The sequence below is a fragment of the Gasterosteus aculeatus genome, chromosome 4 (assembly GCF_964276395.1).
Source record: "Gasterosteus aculeatus chromosome 4, fGasAcu3.hap1.1, whole genome shotgun sequence".
NCBI lineage: Eukaryota > Metazoa > Chordata > Actinopteri > Perciformes > Gasterosteidae > Gasterosteus > Gasterosteus aculeatus.
In genome coordinates, this window is record NC_135691.1 from 7,063,783 (window position 1) to 7,084,979 (window position 21,197).

Below are 21,197 nucleotides of genomic sequence, written 5' to 3' on the forward strand. Positions count from 1 at the left end.
TGCAATAAAGGTCAAAGTTTTTGTTTTTCTGCTTTGGATTTGACTCGGGTTCATCTCACAGACCAGGTTCCACTTTATTTGGCCTCGCTGCCCGGAGCACACGTTAGGGATGGGCACGGACATCATGGTATAAATGTGTTTTACGGCCAGGCAGCTGCCGCCGGCAGGCTGTTTTTTTATGCTTTCTGGCCGAGTACAACACAGCCACCTGCTTGGCGTAAAACCTGCACTGCAATGCTGGGCTTTACGGGCACGTTCGGCGACTAAACAAAGATACACAAGGACGCGTGTGTGGAGCGCTGCCTGCTGCATATGGTGCCATAGGCATCGGCGGGACCATGTTTCCTCGGCTCCTCGCTGCTTTTCAGAGCACCGTTGGACCTGAAGGACACTGCTGGGTTCATGAACTCACTGATGAATTTCTTTCCTCTGAAAGCCTTTGTTGCCCCGAGGCATGACTCGGTGTGTGTGTGTGTCTCTCCGCTGACAACTCTGTTTGTGTAAGCTCCACAAAGCCGGCTGATTATCCTGAGACCCTGGGTGGAGGTATTGCAACTGGGTGGAGATTCACAGATGATCACCCTTTGGATTCAGAGGTGAGCCTGTGTTTGGTCTGCGGTGGGAGGTAAGTGGCACTCAACCACCTGCTCCTCTGATAAACAAGTCCATGTACGGGGAAAGGAGAAAATGATTATTAGAAAGATTCCAGAGTGTCATCCCTCCCTCTCTCCCGCTATCTCACTTTCACAACTGCGAGCAGCAGAACAAAATTACTCCCCGTCAGTGAATAATAAGGAAGTTTATGAAACGTGACGAATGCGACGGCACTCTACATGAAATACCAATGAGGGAGGCGCCCCGGCGTAGCGAACGCTACATCCTAATATCAACAGTCACCTTGTGTTACTGCCTCCCCACAAGGACACATCATGGGGCGAGTTTGAGCAGGAGGAACAATGCGGGGACACTGACAATCACAGGACGGGGCGCGGGGAGGTGAGCGGACCCGGTTCGGGTGGGTTGGGGGGTGGGGGAGGGGGTGTTGGGCCCCCTGTACGCGGCTGCGCTACAGCTGTCGCTCCGTTTATGAGTGAGTCAACTTGGCCAACAAATGGCCGTTTAGAAACTGGCTTGGTGTGACGCACTTGGAGGAACGTGTGCACACGACACCACAGAGTGACCCAGCGACCTCACACGCCACAAGACAGACACACGGCAACACAGTCCATAATCATTTATATACAACATGTTCTACATCTTCAATAAAGTATGGATAAAAGAAGACTAGTTTAAATATGTTAAACATGAGCTACCTAAAAGTGGCTGGATTTTGTCTTACATCAAAAGGTGTGTTCATAAAATAAAAATAAATGATCTGAATTTGAGCAAGCATTCATTGCCAGTTTTTGATCCTTTCATTTTTATTAATTTTGAAATACCAGTCACATTAACTAAAAGTCTCATCGAAATCACATTGCCAAGGAAAAAGGCTCTTCCAGTAAGCAATTAGTTTGATGCATTTCAATTATTTTAAAAAAGAAGTTTAAAATGTTAACCTAAAAGGTTAAAATGAAATCTTTATTTTTATTTTACATTCTTATTTGCAGCTTCTTTCATCACTGCCTTTGCACTGTTTCTTGTTTCCTCTCAAATCAATACTACAACAATCACAGATGTACCAATGCATGTATTCAAAATAATCAGTAGCCATGGCTCTCCATGAAACACTAAAGGAATGACCTTTTGACTTAGACATTGCAGTTTTTTGTTTCATATCATGCTGCAGGTTACAGCAGCTCACTCTCTCTCCTCTCAACAGCTGACAACCCCCCCCCCCCCCTCCCTTCCCTGTTAAATCATGTGTTTCCCTCCCACTATAATCTCTGATGACCATTCCACTTGCCACTTGGGTGATTATTCAGTGCTTTGGAGGGACACAGATGATAAGTCTACTCTGTTCGCTTGCTCGCACTCTCTAAACCTTTCAGTACAAAATGAGTTGTTATGCTTCAGGTAGAGAATTATTAATATTGTTGGGTTAAGATGCAGAGCCTGAACGGAATGCACTCTATTTTCCATGAGTTACTGTGTGTGTGTGTGAGTATGCCGGTGTTTTCTCGTACACGTGCATGCGAGTTTGTATTTGTAGGGTCAACCCTTTTATCCACATCTTTTAGGAGAAAGTGGGTGAGTGTTTGTGTGTGTTGTGCATCCTCCACGGGGACTATTTCTGTTGAGGGCAAAGAACAGAGAAAAACTTTGAAAGAGCTTTCATGTACTTTTGAGTGAAATGATCCTAAGAAAGGCTTTTTATAAAAAAGAAATAAAAAAAAATGTATTCAGGCCTCCACATTCAGAAGGGCACTTACTCAATTACCAAGCTCCCTTCCTCCCTTTTTACATCCATCAAACTCTCCTCTATTCTTAGGCCTGCATCTTTGTTTTGTGTGGAGGCATCGCCATGGGCTAAGAGCATGAGCTTAGTAGTAGAGCAATGTAGGGCATGTCACAGAGTACGCGGTGAGTCACACATTTGTAACCAGTTTTCGGCCATATTGTAAGTCATCAAAACATCATGCAACCAGAAAAAAAGACAACATGTTTCATTACTGAGATCGCTCATGTCTTGCTATTTTTGAAAGCAAAAGTTGATTTGCCTCGTGCCTTTTCTGGATGAGTAATATTTGACTTTTCAAATTTGTTCAAAACTTTTCTTTGATATCCGTCATTGGATAAAGTAAAATAGGGTTATGTACAGATAAGGCTGATGCTGTATAACCGAATTAGAGGTAAACTCATTCTGTCGCCCTCATTTTTTGCATCTCAGCTCTCTTTTAACTGCAGCCTTGTCACTCAGTAGCCAGAAAGGCAAGACCTCACGCAGGTTTGACAGATAAAAGTCTCCTCACTTCAATGCTGTTTGACATTTTGCACCGCCAGAAAAGTTTATTTCTCTCCTCCCCCTTCTCTCTCCCTTTCCATCTCACAAACACACACATAAACACACCCCCCCCCCCGATGTGAGTCCATCTTCTCTCCTCCTGTCCATCTGCCAGGCAAAATGGAACCTCTGACAAAGGAGACGGACGCTAACTCAGTGATCTGAATCAAATGGCAAAAGGAGGAGGCTAGAAGAGGGGAAGAGGAGTGATGGGTGCCGGGGAAACGGGCGAGGGAGACGTGGGAGACGGAGGGGTTGGACGGTGAAGGGAGGCATGAAGGGGCTGGATGTGAATTTCGTCTGACAGTTTGAAGTCTCCTCTGAGCTGACCCTCTCCCTGCCGGGGGCCATGTCTCCCATATGTGGGTGGTGTGAGGCTGGATGGAGAAAAGGAGCTGCAAGAGGGAGCAGTGAACTTCCATCATTAAAGTAGCACGCTGAATGCAGCGGCACCAGCAGGGATCATTAGTTAGCATGTGGAATATCCATATGAGCAACACCAAAGCGCTCTCTCCTTCCAGCATGAATCTGTCACTGGTACATTTTCAGGTTTATACCGATGTCACTCAGTGTCATGTGATGTTATTGGACACGGTGTTACAAGTCATCACTTGAAGTATGGCGACACAGAAGCTGCACATTTGCTGTCTTAGACATTTTAAAATATCGTGTACAGAAAAAAGTATTGATTTGTAAGTAGTAGCACTGCGGCAGTGCAGCCTGGACAAAAATGGTGACAAGTGACTTCTAGTAGCTCCGGTGTTGAAAGAGAAAAACATGGATGTTTTTTTTGTTTTTTTTCTAAAAACGCAGCCTGAACGCCTGAAAGATTACGTGGTTTTATAAAATGAATGTGAAGACATTAATACAGCTGATTATATTTGTTGAAAAAGTTAAAGGCATGTGTAGACAGTATAGATGGTGCATGACAATCAGTAAATCAATCTACACAAAAAAACATATGCAGGCATCGTTCTCGTGTTTGACGTTTGAGTAAGACGTACTATACTGTGATATTTCAAAGACAATGCATCACGTCATCTCCATAATGTTTTCCCATTGTCGAGCAGGTTGACATTTAAATTGAAACGTGATTATGTTGTACTGCTGTTAACAACCCATCTGTCACCAGGCGCATTAGAAACACGTCTGGGGGTTGAAAAAGAGTCAGACGAGAGAAAAGAGAACTGGTGTGCGCCGGCTCATCTCTCAGACTCTGACAAGGTTACTTACCTTGAGTTTCTTTTTTTAAAAAGCGAGCAAGTAATACCTGCCACACAACTGCCGCTCATTAGCCGAACACACGTTCCCTTCATCAGTCCTAGTTCAACATTCCCCACCAGTACACATCTCCCACCCGCAATACAGAGCATAATTATAGGAGACCAGAAAACCGCTGCGTGATGGGGGGTGTACGTTTTGTGAATTACCTGGAAAGTTAAGAAGATAAAAAAAGCCATCCTTCTCCGTGGATGTAAGTCTGGTGCCTTGTAAGGAAATAGGTTAGCCTCTTTCAGCATGTTTACTTGCAGCCAAGTACAAATTAACTTCCCAAGATCAACAATAAACCTAATTAGAGTTCTGCAGCACACATCTCTAAACATAAATCACAGCTTGTTGAGAGATGAACCTCCATCTGTCTGGCTGAGAAAAAGAGAGGGGGAGATGCTCAGAGGAGGCCTGAGAGTCACAGAATGAGGCTTTGTGTGTGTGTGTGTGTGTGATAATGGGTGTGTGCATGGAATAAGTGAGGGCCCCAGGGTTAGTTCCCCATGTCAGCCTTCATTTCGTGATGTCATGCTGCAGCACAGAAGCGGGACATGGCACATGCAGGGAGAACACGGCATTGAGTTTGAGCAACTTTATGGAAGTTGGACAGGAACAGCGCCGCCCTCCCATTTGACACTCACTCCTGCAGGAACTAAAGGGAGTGCAAACAGGAAACAGGAGGCAATTCACCGATTGCCCATGACAGTGTAATTTGCAAACTTCTTCGAAATGGTTCCCTGTTTTTTTGCGTTAAATGCATCAATATGAAATAATAAACATATCATTGAACACTTTGCTTTCTCTCCTTCTACTCCAACATGTGCAGAGGACATTGGCAGTGACAAGGACTATCTCACGTTAGAAGAATCGTCACAGAGGGCAATTTTTCTCGATATGTATTTTCTTTTACTCAGTAGTACTTTCTGTAACTTGCGGTTGGAGATGACAGCCTTATCACTTTGTCTTTGACACTGTACAAGATGAAGCAATGACACCAAGGTCCAAAAAGATTGCTTTCATGGGTAGGAGCTGTCCGATTCATCGTGCTCTTACACAGAGAGCTCTCTTTATAAATCATCATGGGGCAGGTATCTTCTGCCCCTGCCACAACCAGAAAACAATTTTACACCAGATTGGAAAAGTAAAACAAACACAGTTTGATAGAGGGAGAGAGGTAGGTAGATAAATTCAAGACAAAAAGACAGACAATCTTTCAGAAATCAGTTTATATAACAAAGTGGTTATTATTTAGTATCATATTCCATTACATATTCTAAGATAGGACAATGTGCATAACCATTTAGTTTGTTTTCATGGTCTTAAGGATACAAATTAACTTAAAATGGTACAAATATAAATGTTTCTCAAGACAAAAAAAACATACTCAATGACATCTAGGAGGGTAGGCAGGGATATGGAAGCTATTCAGCCACAATAGGTCTTCCACAAATCAACAGTAAGCACTCACAATGTAGGAAAGAACTAGATATGCGGCAGCTAGAACTATTCACCAAAGGAAATACTTTCACTGTGTAAGTAACAATGTTGTATTCAAACATATCAAACAACTTTTCCTTGTGCCTGAGCAGAATATCCTGTGAGGTAAAGTGTACAGTCATTGACTGTAAGTTTGACTGCAAACTTTTCTCTTATATCACTTGTTAATGTCACCAATCGCCAACAAAATGGCATTGTTTACAGTTTCATGATAAATAATTCCTACCCCTGCCTCCTCATTCTTACAAATACCATGAGTCACATGACCAGGTTTGTTAGTCACAAGCTAAAATACAATGGGATGATCGGCATGTTTAAAGCCCTGTTTTTAACACAATAATTAATAAATTCAAGTTCTCTGACATGAAGCACTCCTGCTATTTTCTATACAGACACAGAATTCTTACTAATTATCCTAAAAGATGAAATGGTGGGGGGCGGGGGGGGGACAACAATCACTTACAGGGATGATGAAAGTGTATTGAGATACATGATGTGACCTTCTACAACAATTCAGTCCTACAATGACATATTTTTTCAATCCAAAATCAATTACATCTTTTAAAAGATGTGTATCACATGTCTATCTTTTTGTTTCATACTAAATTGTCCTACTTCAAATTGGAGTTCCAAAGTGGATGTTTTTCAAACAACTGTTGGAAAAGGTATTCCTGTACAACCGCTCCAAGACATTGCCAAAAAATGCCCCTACCTCCTTTTGATATAAAAAACAAAATAAAGAAAATATAGTTTTCCATCATTTCACAGTGAGAACTGTGTATCCACCCACCCTCCAAGAATTGGCACGTATAAAAACAAATCTAATTACATTTAATAATCAAGAAAGAGTTTTGAGTCCAATTGTAAAACACAAACGTCCCGTTTTTGGCAACGGTGAAACAACGTTGGTGTTGAAGGAGAACTGATATCCGATACTCAGCTGTACAGGTGTGACGGTGTTGAGGGCAGAGGGTGAGTTGTGAAATCAGTTCCTTTCATGACACATCTTCATCTCTCTCTCTGTATACAACACGCCCTTAAACCTCCTCCATCCACCCAGGATCCCTCATACCTCACTCTGCGTGTTTCCTCTCTGCTCTTATATTCGCGGGAGAATTATTGTCTGCCTAAAAAATGCAGTTTCCTCCGTGCACCTTGAGCCCGAGATGATGTGTAAAATTGCCTTTTTTAAAAGCATGCAGGCTGGGAAGCGAGGCGTCATGAAACAGACACATCACAAGCAGGACTGGCAGATTGTTTAAATGAAAAACCTCCATCTATTCAGCCATGGAGTCAAGCACACTGAATCCTATTTCGTCTGGGTTCCTGTCGGATTATTGAGCTTGCATGGCACGCGCACACACACACACACACACTCGCCCAAACACAAGCATACAGAGACACAAAGCCTAAAGCAGAGATGTGGTATTATTTAAGTAACTCGTGTAATGGATAAAGGGTCACTTATGCTCTTAGCGCTGGGGAATTGGAGGGCGTGGACGAGCCTCGTCGCGTCTTCTTTGCCCCTTAGTCAAACATTCCGCTCGTGCCCACTTTCCATGTGGACTCAGTGGTTGTTTTTAGTAGCATCTGCTTACAGTTCAGGGCAGTGATGGGACAGGGTCGCTCTAGGCATGAATATATGAATAAATACTTCACATGAAGGAATTTTGTAACAGTGGGTGCCAACTGAGGAACAAGGCTTACAAGTTTCCACGATTTTGAATGAGAACAACAAGCACCAGGTGTTTAAGCTGGTGTGGTTCATTTAAGCCTAATAACAACAGGACATATTTTCCCATTGAAATCTCAGCTGTGAATTTGTAAGCTGCTTTGTATTATTCATTATAGAGTCTCTTAAAGATAGTAGAATAGGTACTGATGAAAATAATGTGTTTACTTGTCCCATTATTTAACTTAGTTATCCTGCAGAGATTATAATTTATTAATTTTTGGAAAGAATATAATTTAGATTCTAACCTTGCACCATTGGTCTCCAAATTGCCAAATTGATCAGAAACAAATGTCTTCAAAGCCAATATACAGTTTATCTAAATGTATGTATATATATATATATATATATATGCAAGGACTGAAAAATATTCATATTAAAGATGCAGCCATAAAACTGCACAGTGAACCTTCCCCCCACTGAAAAACCTGTGTGACTGCAGGAAATGTCAAAGGGTCGCGTTCGCTCCTCTCGGCAGTTATATGCATTTAGAAATGTGTCACTCTCTCATGTTAACAGCAAAAGCGACCTTGGGACAGGGATCAGCGCCTGGAGGCATCGGTCAGATATTACACAACTAAAAATAAAAAGCATCTCGTCAAGATGGAGATTACAGTTTTAAGATCCGTGAGTCACCGTCTCTGAAATATTGGTCCAGACGGGGCAGCTCTCGCGGCTCATGTGGAATATGGATGAGTAATTATTCACGTGGACTCTTTGTACATTTGCTAGTCCAGTTGTCTTAATGTTGTATGAAGGAGGAATTGACATTAAAAAATATATATATATTAGCAACCACTCCTTCTTCCGGGAAGAATTCAGAGTGATGTTGAAGAAAACTTCAGCATCACTTTTCTTTCAAAAGGTCCTCCGGCCTTTTGTCCATTGGCTGAATGTACTGTGTGTCGTATATTTCTCACGGTGATGCGTCTGCAGTGTTCTGCAGTCCTTCTTTAAAGAGGGTTCATGATCAAAACACTTGTTTTGTGTTAAATCTCTCTCTCAAACTGCAACTATTCTGATAAAAAAAGAGTTACATGAATCAAAGTAAAATTCCAAGCACTGCAAACCTTTTTTTAAACAGCAGCATCCCTAAAAAAACAGTTTTTTCATAAATCAAAACCAGCAAGAGAGGACATGAACATTTTGATAGAGCGTTTTGAATAAATATGTAAGGCATCAGATGAATTAACAAATGTCTGTATATGATGTACTGTAAAATGCTTCCATTCTAAGTGGATTGTTTAGGTATCGCGTGTTCGACAGTTGTGTGTGTGTGTGTGTGTGTGTGTGTGTGTGTGTGAGTACGCGCTACGGTGACGGCTGTCCCGTCCCTGCTTCAGATGTCTTCCCGGTCTCCACCTCGCAGGCCTCTTTGGCACTTATCTAGCGTCTTGTGGTGGGCTCGGCCGATCATCGAGCTTGGTGATTTGCGTTGTGGCGGGAACGAGACCTTTCCAGGACTGCGCGGCGGTTGTCTGTTGGCCAAAAAAAAGAAAAGGGAGACAATGAGACTGAGGAAAAAAAACATAGCAAGAAACGGTTAAGTTGATCCGCACTGTCAAGCGGGAGCTCAACTAAATGAAAGAGAACACTAAATGGGGAAGATGCCGGAGTTTGAGAGCGGAGCAGCAGGTGAGGAAGGAGTAACAGAAGGAGCTGATGGAGTTGAGGTGCCACAGTCTGGTGTCACAGTAACTCCATTCAGCTCCCGATCCAGGCTTCCACTCGACAGCCTCTCGACTCCCCTCCGAAGCCGCATATGGACAGAAGGAGCACACGAGTACTGCAAGACTCGTTTGTCTTATGTCCCCCTTGCTTAATTAGTTGCACTGAAGGTTTATCTGCAGTGCTTGTGGTCAGGAAGAACTTTTCCCTTTTTTTTCAGTTGCCAGTTACTACGACGGAGTCATACAAACACCGCTTCCCGTGCTATCCAACCAAAAGGCTGCCCAGAAATGCCGATGGCGTCCGCTGTTGCAGCCAGGTGGCAGGTGGGCCTGGACAGAACCAGGAAGCACAGCCAATGGAGATGACTGCAGGCACACCCACACAGGACCGCCTGGCGTGTCCAAGCGTGTCCCCACTACTACGTCCATTACTCAGTGCCAGCTGTAGGGTGCCGGGCGTCCCGGGCTGGGCGTTGTTTAATGGCTTTCGCTCTATCCATCATGACAGGTAATGAGCTGAGAGTGACCGTGATGGCGAGGAACACATGGACAAACATTTGCGCGCACACACACACACACACGCGCGCACACACACACAGACTACCGCCATCACGGTGTCGAACGGAAAGCACTCCTTCAGATTAGATACAAGGCATCATGCAGATGGTGCACAGGAGGAGAGAGGGAGGTAGAGGGAAGGGTGGAATGGAAAAGGAGCGAGAGGAAGACGGGAAAAAAAAAAAGATGGGAGGTTCTATTTGATCCGCTTCTTTTAGTTCAGCATATGTTCTCGTACAGGTGATCGTTAAGCTAACATGTTCTGGCAGCGTGTCCAAGAACATCATCACTACTTATCCATGCACTCGTTTTTACGTTCACGGGTTGTGCTTCAGTGTCAAAGCAGGACTTAAGCAACCTTCCTCCTTTCAAAACAAACTTTCGTAGTACACAACAACAAAAAACAGAAGGAGGACAGACCTGAAAAAAAAGAAGTAGATGATATAATATCCATCCCTGCCAATCATTTGCAACCACAATTGTAGAAGGCGCATTTATGGGCAAGCCGTCCCCTCCAACCCTCAGTTTGTTAGAAGAGAATGAAAAACAGAGCTGGGAGAAGACAGATGCTCTGTTTCCAATGAAGAGTTATCTTAAGCTACATCAAACCCTAAATAGCAAAACAAATGACCAAATCAAAAGACCGTAAATGAGTCGTGAGACAAGTGAAATCATATATAAAAGTGGAACGGTCCACAAATAGATCTACTGGGTTTTGAATATAGGCTGCACTATTTATATTTTGCCAGTCAAGCAAAGCACAACATACAAGCATTACATAGGGAACACCCACCATTAGAGAAACCTTTCAAACCTGTGCTTTTTAGTTCAATGAAAGGCAAGTGAGTTCATGCCAGTAAACCATAAACAGCTTGAGTCTCGCTATCAGCTACAGCATCCTTATAGTTAACCCTGGTGTTGATTCAAAGTAGAGCTGTATCAATACGTGCATCCAACAAGTCGCCCGGTTCTCATTCGAAGAGGCAGCAACTCGAAACAATGCAAAGCATTAGTGCGACCAATTTATGGAAATGCTATAAACTTCTTGTGAAACAACAAATGGAAAATGCCATTTCGGGGGTTGCTCAAATAAAAGGGAAAGCGGTCGACTAAGGTTTCACAAAACCGGGCCAAAAACTTCCCGCAGAAGGCCTTTTGATTTCCAGCATTCTTGAACGAAGAGCTTTCGGCTTCTAATAACGACTTTTTTTTTCCTATCTTCAGGTGGCTTAAAGCCCATATTTTCCGAACCACACATCAATCAATCACAACAATTGAACAAACAGCAGCTATTTCGACTAGCTAGGGGGAAAAATTACCGCTAACCTCGGCTGTATTGAACGCTTCAAGCACCGAATAGACACATGGAGGAGAACAAACGGAGACTGGGGGACAGGAGGAGACATTCACACAGATGACAAAGTCTACGGTTATTTGCAGCACTGATCACAACTCTATTCTACCCGGTTTTGATGACTTCTTTACCTGGTTCTCCCAGCAGCCCCAGCTTTCCCAGTTACATTAGGCGCAACACAGCGGAGCACACGAATGGGAAAAGAAAGTGACAAAAGAAGACTAGGTGTTCCATGTTGCAGCGGGGGGTTGTTGGCGTACCAGAACTTAATTAAATGCTGGCACCGTTTCTTAAAAATGTTACTAAACGCACTGAGGATTTCAATGAGGGTGGGCAGATGGAGGGGAAAGCCACTGACACACACACACACACACACACACACACACACAGAATTTCTGTCACACACACAGAATAAAATACATTGTTGCTTAACTAATGAAGTTGTACACAGAAGAAAGGCCCAATGCATTGCTCTGAGGAACTCTGTCTCAGTCATACACACACACGCGCACTCTAATTCCAACACACACAAGCGTATCCTTCCAAGTATATCATGATGATCTCTGCCATGAGGGAGAAGCTCTGAATAAGACAAGGGTAATAGGAGGAGGGGAAGACGCCAAGATTATTAAACAGCTAAAGCGGAGACCTTAAGCCGGCAGAGTTAACTCCAACCCTCTCCTGACTGTTTAGAAGGCCCCCAGTGAGATGTCATGTCATGTTACAATAGAGCCGCCGTTTCCCCAGTGGATTCCCCAAAAGAGATTAAATGGCATAATGGCTTTTGTGTTACTGTCATCTTTGGCTAATTACGTGAATTTACATCATGATAAAGCTCTATGATCCGCAAAAGAAGGAAAGGCTGCCAGTCATTTATCAAACACTTGCAGCATGGGGTACATTGAGGAATGGCCTCTCATTGGCCAGTATAGACAGTAAGACCTGTGGAGGGATTGCGCTACGTAAGTTAAGTATCATTTGGGCAGCTTAGAGCCTCGGCCACCATCTAAATGTGGTCCTCACATTAATCAAGACCACAATAACAAAGTCAGGCTCACATAATCAGCCATCATGTTGGTAAAACGCTGCAGAAGGCAAACGGCACGCATCGTTTGGCATACTGTAACTGGAGCTCCATCTATTTTGGAATGAGCTTTGCAAATCCTGTATTCACTGTCTTTTGTGGTAATAAAAACAATATTTCTCTGACATGCTCTGCCTTCGTCTAGTTCACTCTCTGCACTTCCTACTTTTGATGATACAAAAACATAATAAACTTGATAAAATCTCTGCTTGCGGCACATGAACACGTTGTGTTTGCTTCTCTGTCGGAGGGGAAAGCATCTGCAGCATTAGCAACAGCAAGAGCCTCAACCTTCTATCACCTCTTTCCATCTTGTGCCCCTCCCCTCCCCCAGCTACAGAGTAATGGAACTCACTACACGGAAACAAGATTTGGCGTATAAATGGAATGCAGAGGGAGAGGAGCTTTTTCTTCCCACTGGAAGTTATGGGCCAGCTATCGGAAAACTACAGTCGTGGCAAACACAGCCCCTCGTTCACTGGAGGGAGTAATCACCCCCCGACGAAAGAGTAGGGGAGGCAAAAAAAACAGTGCGACTGAAAAGAAAGGAGATTTTAGTTGAGGAGATTGAGTTGGGAGGAAAGGATGATGGGCATGCTGGGTCACAGAAGAGAGAATGTCACTGAGCCTTTCCTCACTAATTTATTTATAACTAATGTAAACCATGTGTAGTGGAGGATTAAGTGATTAAAGGTCATACAGGCTTTCTCTCAGCTGCTGGACGATATGTGTTAGGATTTTTTTGGATAAAAAATATCCAAGTTGAACCAATTTTTGGATTTTACAAAGAAACAAGCCAAAAGTTGTTTATTTTCATACTGCTAAGGAAACAGTGTAATTTCCAGATATATTTTTTCTCTGATGACAAAAAACGGAGAGTTCCTCCAAATAAGTATAAAGTAAAGACAAAAACAATTTAGAAATGAGAAATTGCGTCAATTAATTTGTAATTTTAATACAATTGTAATCTTTTCAAAAGTTTTAATGGCAGAATAATTTTTATATTATTTTATTGGTAGTGATTCATCGATGCCTTGGAACCTGTCTGTGTATACAAGCACACATTTGAAGTCCTCATTGTCAAAAACCCAAAGTTAAGTATATTTCCAACTGTGGAGGTTTATGTTGAAACAACACTCTGACTTCGCCCCCAACTTCATACTAATTGTAGCGTTTTGACTCCTTTTTTTTTATTTAAATGAGTCTTGCCTAAACAAGGGGAGTGTAGAAATGTCAGGGGATGTGAGAGTGCTGCAGTTCACTGATCGAGCCAAAGCAGAAAGCCGATCTGAATGGCACGACGGAGGCAAATACCGAAGACAGGCCTGGATAATTCTCCCACTCTGTGTTTCTCACCGCCTCCTGTGCCACACTGTCAGTCTCACATTTTCTTTTTTCAGATGTCTTTCTCTTGCCCTCCCCTATTTATATACAGCTGACCATTTCCAAAAACACAGGAAGCACAGAACGCAATATAAACACGCACACACTTTAGCAGGAAATAAGACGCCAAATCTTTAGATTAAAATTTAGATTAGGGATGCATGTATACGAGTCCACCATCCTGCTTGACAGTTTGTATACAGCGTTTGGAGCAAAGTGAGTCGAGCTGACAGTCTGTTGAGATAACCGGTAGTGAGGAGAGGTTTGCTGAGAGCAGGGTGGTCATAACACATACAATCGCTTTTGACAGCACAGGGGTGTGTTTAATCTGTCTATGCTTCTATCGCCACTTTATCTCAGAGGGTACCGTGATGTGCATGCTTGGCAATACCGGTGACTGACCCAGAAAGTAAATGCGGCCATTCAAACCCACCACATCACGCCCCCCCCCCCCAAACGGGCTCCAAAGACTCTCTATCCCTGGGTTCCATTTAGGCTGCAAATTATTTCTGACAAAAACGGGGCGTTGCACCGTCACTCAAAGAACGGCATGAGGGCAGATTTTGTTCCTGTTCCCCCCCCCCCCCCGTTTTGCATCCAGCCCCATCTGTTCACAATGTGCTTTTATTGTGAAACATACTGCGCTTAAACGCGGCCATTTCTCTACTCTGCTTTCACGTGTACACAGTACATAATGTGGACGTACTCACTTACTACCGCTCGGCACACAACCTTCAGTTTCAGGAGAATAGGAAGAAAAGTACTAGTTTATTTTCTCCGCGGGTAAGCTTCTACTAGGGACACAACAGCGAGCAAAGAAAAGCGGTTTTCCGTGTGCCGTGCAGGTAGAACCCGTGTGTACCGTATGCTGTCATTGCTCTGTGTGAATCTGTGTGTGGTAATCTAAAAAAACCAAAATCCATCTTTCTCTTTAAAAGCTTGCCCATCATCATCAGCCGGTCATTTGTTAGAGTTTGATTGAAAACAACGAGCTCGACAGACACACAATAGCAGACAATCCTCATTGGGCCCTTCAGTTTCAGAAATCTCCTTCAAAATATCTCGGCTGGGCTCCATTCCTGGGTCACGGAACAATACCTTTTTGTATTTTGGGATGTAGTGTATAGGCGCACACGGTCCAAATGAGCAGTAACATGAAAACAATTTTGCTATCGATCAGAGCCTAAGGGAAAAACTCATTCACCATGGTGAAGCCTCAACTCTAAAAAGTAAAACCATGGAGAAAAACAAATATCCGTGAGAGTAAATTCAGAAAACTGCCAAGCAGTGCCCTCCTGCTTGCATGTTGTTTGAGTGCACTTTTTACGTTGGCATTATCTCCTTTCCTTGGCACAATGTTCAAGTATACAGTTAGCTTAGAAGCCTGCTAGTAACGTGATGTGCAGTACTTTATGTGCTGTTCGGGGAACAGGAGCATCCGCACTACATTTAAACACGAAGAACCTTTTTCATCGGTATCAATGAATCTGTGCTGTTATTTTCTAGTCTCAACATCAGATATTATGACACAATATTCTAGATCCTCACAAATATCTTGTTTTATCTAATCAACAGTATAAATATGAAAAATACTCATTGAACAAAACATAAGGATTATTTTCTATTTTCACCTCTGTTGGGCATATGAGCCATAATGTAAAGGGGTGGAAAGGTATCAGGGCTTCAAAGGCTGGAATCAAACCCAGGATTTTGCATTCATATTGCACGTCCTGGAACTATTTTCCTATCAAGGCACTCTGACTCGGAAGCCTTTTGATTTGGGCTTCAGCAGCAGCCTGAGACTTTGACCACGAGGCATGCAGGAACCGTGGAAAGCACAGATGGGGCCTGTAGCAGAGGCCTGTGTTTCACAGGTCCGAGCCAGGAGAGAGAGAGCGAGTAATCCATCAGGCCAAGGCACCAGAGTGCTTAGGGGGGCCAGCCACTGACCCTATAAGACTGATTGGAGCACTGTGGGAGGCCAGACCCCCTGACTACACGGACGTCAGTGCCTGGCTTGCTCCACTGGGGCTTGATCTGTTCTGGACCGAGCCAAAGCAGTGACCTGCATCTGTTAAATCTCTGTGAGTGGAGCTATCTATATCACAGATCATTTTCTGTACAAATGTGTAAAAATGTGTAAAAATACCACTTCAACTTCAACAAATATTAAGCAAAAACTTCGTCAAAATAGGTCAACCTTCTATTCACACCTTGGTTCATATATTTATCCTTATCTAAACCCAGAAACTGGCATAATAATATGACTATAATAACATACGGCTGTAGTTAGTACAGTGTAAAACTTGCAATGGAGTGATGGGAATCAAATTACTTTATCTAATTTCTTTAATGGTATTCTGATCTGACGGGGGTCAGAGACAGCATTTGCCAGACGTGCGGCTGGAACCTGCGGCAGCCCAGGCAAGCCACATGACTGACAGGTAAACAAGTAAACAGAGAGATAGTTAGACGAATGGAAGCTAAGATGTAGTTTGACAGACAGATGGGAGCGTAAATGGATGGTTTGGCAGCATGATAAGGTAAATAGGCTGATGGATCACAAAACAAATGTGGGAGGAGGAAGGAGGAAGAGAAAAGAGACAAAGAGAAAAAGAATGCCTGCCTGCAGACAACACAAGATAGAGAGCTAGATAGTCTGATGAACACAGATGGATCGTGTTGATTCACAGGGAGGTCGGGCCAGATCGATAGATTGTTTTATTCTATTTGCTTGGCGAACTGGAGATTTGATGAGGCTGCTATCAAAGTGATCTGCTCGGGACGACTCTAGGCATGACTGTCCCAGATGGCAAGATAGCGACACATCTCAATCTTTGGCTAGACTTGGCGCCCTATCGTAGCTGCGGTGCTAGCACCACCATAATCAGTGTTGCCTTGTGTGAAACGTATCATTTCCTATTAAACCCTACCCTAAATGTTAATGGGTTTGAATCACCAGGCGTTAACCCTAGCAGCTTTAGCTCCGAGGGAATCGGCTCTTGGTTTCTCAAAACGGTGAAAGGGCAGGAGTGTTCGCTTCTAGATTGGAGAAAAACAAAATGGATGCCTTGACAGCCCCCGTTGCCTCATTACCCGTGCTTGCGTTTATCATGTCGAAATGGAAAACAAGGGTGTGTGAAGTTTGGAGGCAAGGGCTCTCCCAGTCAGAGAGGTGGCTTTTCTCCGTGGCTGCTGGAGGGACGCCAGGGTGCACTTCAACAGCCTTGATGAGTGTTCCAGGGCTTATAATAGACAGGAAAGGCCCAGAAAGCATGCCCTTTGGAGGTGCAGCATCTCTCACTGTCTGACAGCTTACAGGGGGCCTCGGCTGCACAATGACACCTTCAGTGCGCTCCAGATGACACACAAACACAAACCTACAGGTGCATGATGCTCAGACACACGTTCTCAGAAACACAAAGCAAGTTTGGCAGCACATGCGCAGTGTTACACCGAGACATACCTGGACCCGTGCGTGCACACGTTCAACGCGAGCGCGTGCACTAATCCATCTGAAATGCGTATGTCATACCTGACAAGTTGAATGTCAACACCATCGTGACGGTATTAAAAAACACCCTGCATTCACTCCAATAAGGCTGCTATGGAAACAGACATCTGTTTGTGCCATGTTAAGCAAGCAGTATGGTTCCTTCACAGTAGACAAAAATACAGCTCAACCCCCATCTCTAGGAATAGTGATGGATTTATGTCCAAACCCACGTAGCAGGTGAAGAAGATCCAGAGGTGGTTGTTCGACAAAGAGTCTGAAGTACACATGAAGTATAAACATAGTGGTACAGCCGGGAGTTACTGTTGTTGACGTTGCATAAATAAATGAGTATTTCTGCGTCTGCTTTTCACTAACATGCTGTACTGAAACACACACACACACACACACACACACACTGATCACTATTTCATCTATTTACTGTGACTCCATCAGATTTAGATGTAGGAGTCAGAAATATAGTTATTATCATTGATGACCCGGCTCCATAAAGACGTCTTTGGAGACCGTGTAACTTGTTAGACAACTGCTAGAAGTTTTCCATCAACAATCCAATCTCAGGATTCCCAAGGACCCCTCACCGCTGATGCCTTATCGTTGTTAATAAAACATGGTGTTGTGTGTTATTTATGAATTCCCCTTTTTGATGTGTCCCGGCAGTGAGAGGGCTGGTGAAAAATCATAGAAGGCTTTGCAAAGCGAGCAGCCTCGCTCTCTCTCCTCCCCGCCATCACCATCAGACCCATTTGGCCATGTGAAGATTCTCCCTTCTGTTCACATGAGGGGGTTGCAGCACGAATGTGCTTCCAGAAAGTCTTTCTTTTTTCAAGATAAATCATTCATACTGAGAGATGCTCCCTCATGTACACAAAACACCAGAACCCTTCCTGTGATGGGGTACACTTTGCTACCTTCATGTTTGTGCTTGTGCGTCTCCCGTGTGGTTGTCATCGTAGGTTTCTGTGGACAAGACTCAAGAGTAGAGATTCGTAGACGCAGAAATAAGGACATTTTTGAAATTCACCATTATCTAATCGTTTCATATTCATGGTGATTGTCCTTTACACAAAGAATTGATTTAATTCCACAATTTTTAAAGGTGAAAGATCTCACCTATCGTCTTCAGAGCCCCATGTGGTCCACAACCTCAAAAAACAATATTATGTGTTCTTGCATGTATGTGTGATTTCATAAATATATTATATGCTTTCACGCAACTTCGTGTTGTGCATGTGTGCTATTGTCTCGGGGTGGTTATTTTATTTTTTTAACGGCCTGCAGGTTGACTACACACACCAATAGACCAGACATCTTAGGCGACAATGAATTCTGTGTGAATGAAAAATGTATCTGTCCCCTTCACTTATTCATCAAGGAGGAAGATTTTTCTTCAGGGATGCCCTCCAGAGATGTGGCGCTCACATGCCAGGCGGCCTGCCGCCACTTTACCCACAAGGTTTTCAATAAAACAAGCAAACAACACAATTCCAACACCAATAAATAAGTGATTGTGCCTGAATAAAGTGCTGTACACAGAGCCCCTCACCGAGGCCACTCATCACACTTTAATGGGCCCTGGACCGGCCACAGTTATTTCTTTCTTCACCTTCTCGCTCTCTCCCTCTTTCTATCTTTCCCTATCTGCGAGCAAAGTGAGGGAACAAAGGCATTGGACGCACCTGAAATATGAGGAGCAGAGTCACATTCAGATCATCACCGTGCCATCACCTGGCTGAACACTGGTTAAGATAAAGCACTATCTTTTTCATGATTTATGGGCCTATTAACATGTCCCCCGTCTGCCCCCCAACCCCCCCCCCCCCCCCCTCTCTCTCTCTCTCTACTCTCCTTCCCGCACGCAAACACAAACACTGACACACAAGTGCACACAAACTCCTCAGTTATTTCCTCTCTTTCTGGAGACAGGTTGCTCACAGCAGTTTGAACATTCAGAGCGGTGGCTCGCCAGATGCCCGGGCGTCTGTCAACGTGGCGCTATTGTTAGCTAGTTTTTGATAAGATTTACATGGCAGGAAAGCCATCAAATAAGATATACTACTGAGAATATGAGAAGGGATCACACTTAATCCGCGCACCTGCGTCTTGGCGGCGCCAAGTCTCTTCCCTACCCAGACCAACAAACACGCACGCACAGACACATGCAACCGTGTGCCCACTCCCACACAAACTGTAAACTTCGGGGAATTACACAGCAGCTTGAGTATGATTTAGATGGGGTTTTTATTCCAAGGCTCAAAGGCTCAAAATGATCACATTATTTCAAAAAACCAACACACCCACTTTGCACCATTCGAACGTGTGCATGCAGATACAGGAGCATTATTGCATAATGTGTGTTCACATGAGATGAATAAGAGTTTGACATGCAAGCCGGACACAGGAGCCATCTAGTTTTTTTTTTGCCGTCTGAAAACATGAAAAATGTTGTAGACATAGACCGGTACTATTTGGCTGGAAAGGCCCACAGGCCCACACAGATGGACACACACACACACACACACACACACACACACACACACATTGCACATCAAACCTGTGGTGATTAGAAAAGAACTGGGTCACTTGTGCCCCGGCTAGTGGTACTTTTTGCTCTGGCCCTATAAGCCCCTTGGTTTCCCAGAATCCCTTGGCATCCATGTCGGAGCCAGAGCCTGCGGCAACACACCTGTGTCCACACGTCTTCACTGGGATCAATTAGCATTAAAGTTTCAGAGCTGCTCTCCCGCAGTGTGGACACAGTGTACACTGGAGGGGTACAGCCTGAAAACATCCCCAGAAAGAGACTGACAGAGACGGGAAGGGGAGATAGATTTGTAGACACGCGGCACAGCCGTCTCAAAGACGGACACCAGTTCCTCTGCGGCTAAGCCTGTGACAGCTGCACTTACGGGTCACATTCAAAGGGTTTTTGTCTAACAAGTACCTCCTTGTCACAGAAATGTTGTCATTGCAATCTTCTAAAAGTTACTGAGAAGTACACAACTCCTCCAAATAGCATATCTTACATTCTCTAAGGCACTGGTACCTACGAGGACACAAGCATGCGTTATGTGTGCTGCATCACACTCTCTCCAACAATGCTAACAATATTTTACTTGAAAATGCAGAGGATATTATTCTATTCACCATTAACGACCTTTATTTTCTGTAAGATTATCATTATCTATTTTAGGGGTAGAAGGCTTACAAGCACAAATGGATGGAGGTCAAACGTTTGAACTTTGAAGTATTTTCAACTTCCAGACTCCATATGTGAGTCAAAACATCTTCTGGGGGGGGAGGGTCAAACCTCCCAGTTCAGCCACAAATATGTCAAATCCCCCCACCCTCCTCCCTCAGATCCAGTGTCACGCAGCTACTCATCAGGAGAAGGTGTTTGGAAGCAACTGAATATTCCTGGGGCTTTTTCCCCTGGGGGCTTTCCCACCACCATGTGTCAGTTTACGCTGAACTTGTTTGTCTATTTGTCCATGCCTATGCATGTGCATGCGTGTGCCACAAAGGAAAAAGAGCACTGAGGCCAGCTGTACCTGTGCTGCGTCGTGGCTGCCTCTTGACAGTGCCCTTCACATCACAGCATGGGCCCGGACGTTGGATTTGACAGAAGTGACCTCTGTGCCACATCAACCTCTCCAGACACACAAACACATGCCTACGCGTACACACACACACGCACACGTGCAGCAAATCCAGACAGACAAAGCTACACACGCACCTGGTAACTCCCCGGCATATATGAAGATACCGGACTAATTCAAACCAAACATGCCGCCGCACGCACCAAAAAACACCTATTAAGATGGAATCAAATAGATTGAAATGCTCTCATATGGTGTACAACCACAAACTGCGCACCACACTACCACGCTACCCCCCCCTCTGGGGTACTTAGCCCTCCAGCCCCCCTGTCAGACAGCTATCAATAGGAGTTCCTGCAGCGCGGCTGCTTGACAGCATGGCTAAACAAAGAGGGCATGAAAAACCTGCCTGAATAAAAAGCCAGAACTTGGACCCTGTTATCCTCCCCAGGGGGGAGGGGGCAAAATCATTTGCTGGCAATTTGTGACTCATTTCAAATGTTTTGTGGGGGGAGGTGGGTTGAAAGCCTTCTGGTATGGTGGTAAACTTGATTAAATATTTTTAAAAAATTTAAGAATTTTGTTCTTTACAATGC

At 44.0% G+C, this 21,197-nt stretch overlaps 1 protein-coding gene across 29 annotated transcripts in view; it reads right to left on the bottom strand.

The window, feature by feature from the left end:
• Positions 1-5,421: 5,421 nt before the first annotated feature.
• The window catches only part of diaph2 (diaphanous-related formin 2), a 301,435-nt gene continuing 285,659 nt past the window's right edge, over positions 5,422-21,197 (bottom strand). For all 29 annotated transcript variants that reach the window (XM_078100695.1, XM_078100702.1, XM_078100692.1 and 26 more), the window contains one exon: positions 5,422-8,917. In XM_078100695.1, the coding sequence (XP_077956821.1) occupies positions 8,853-8,917 (65 nt within the window). In that variant the 3' untranslated portion in view covers positions 5,422-8,852. The remainder of the gene's footprint in view (positions 8,918-21,197) is intronic.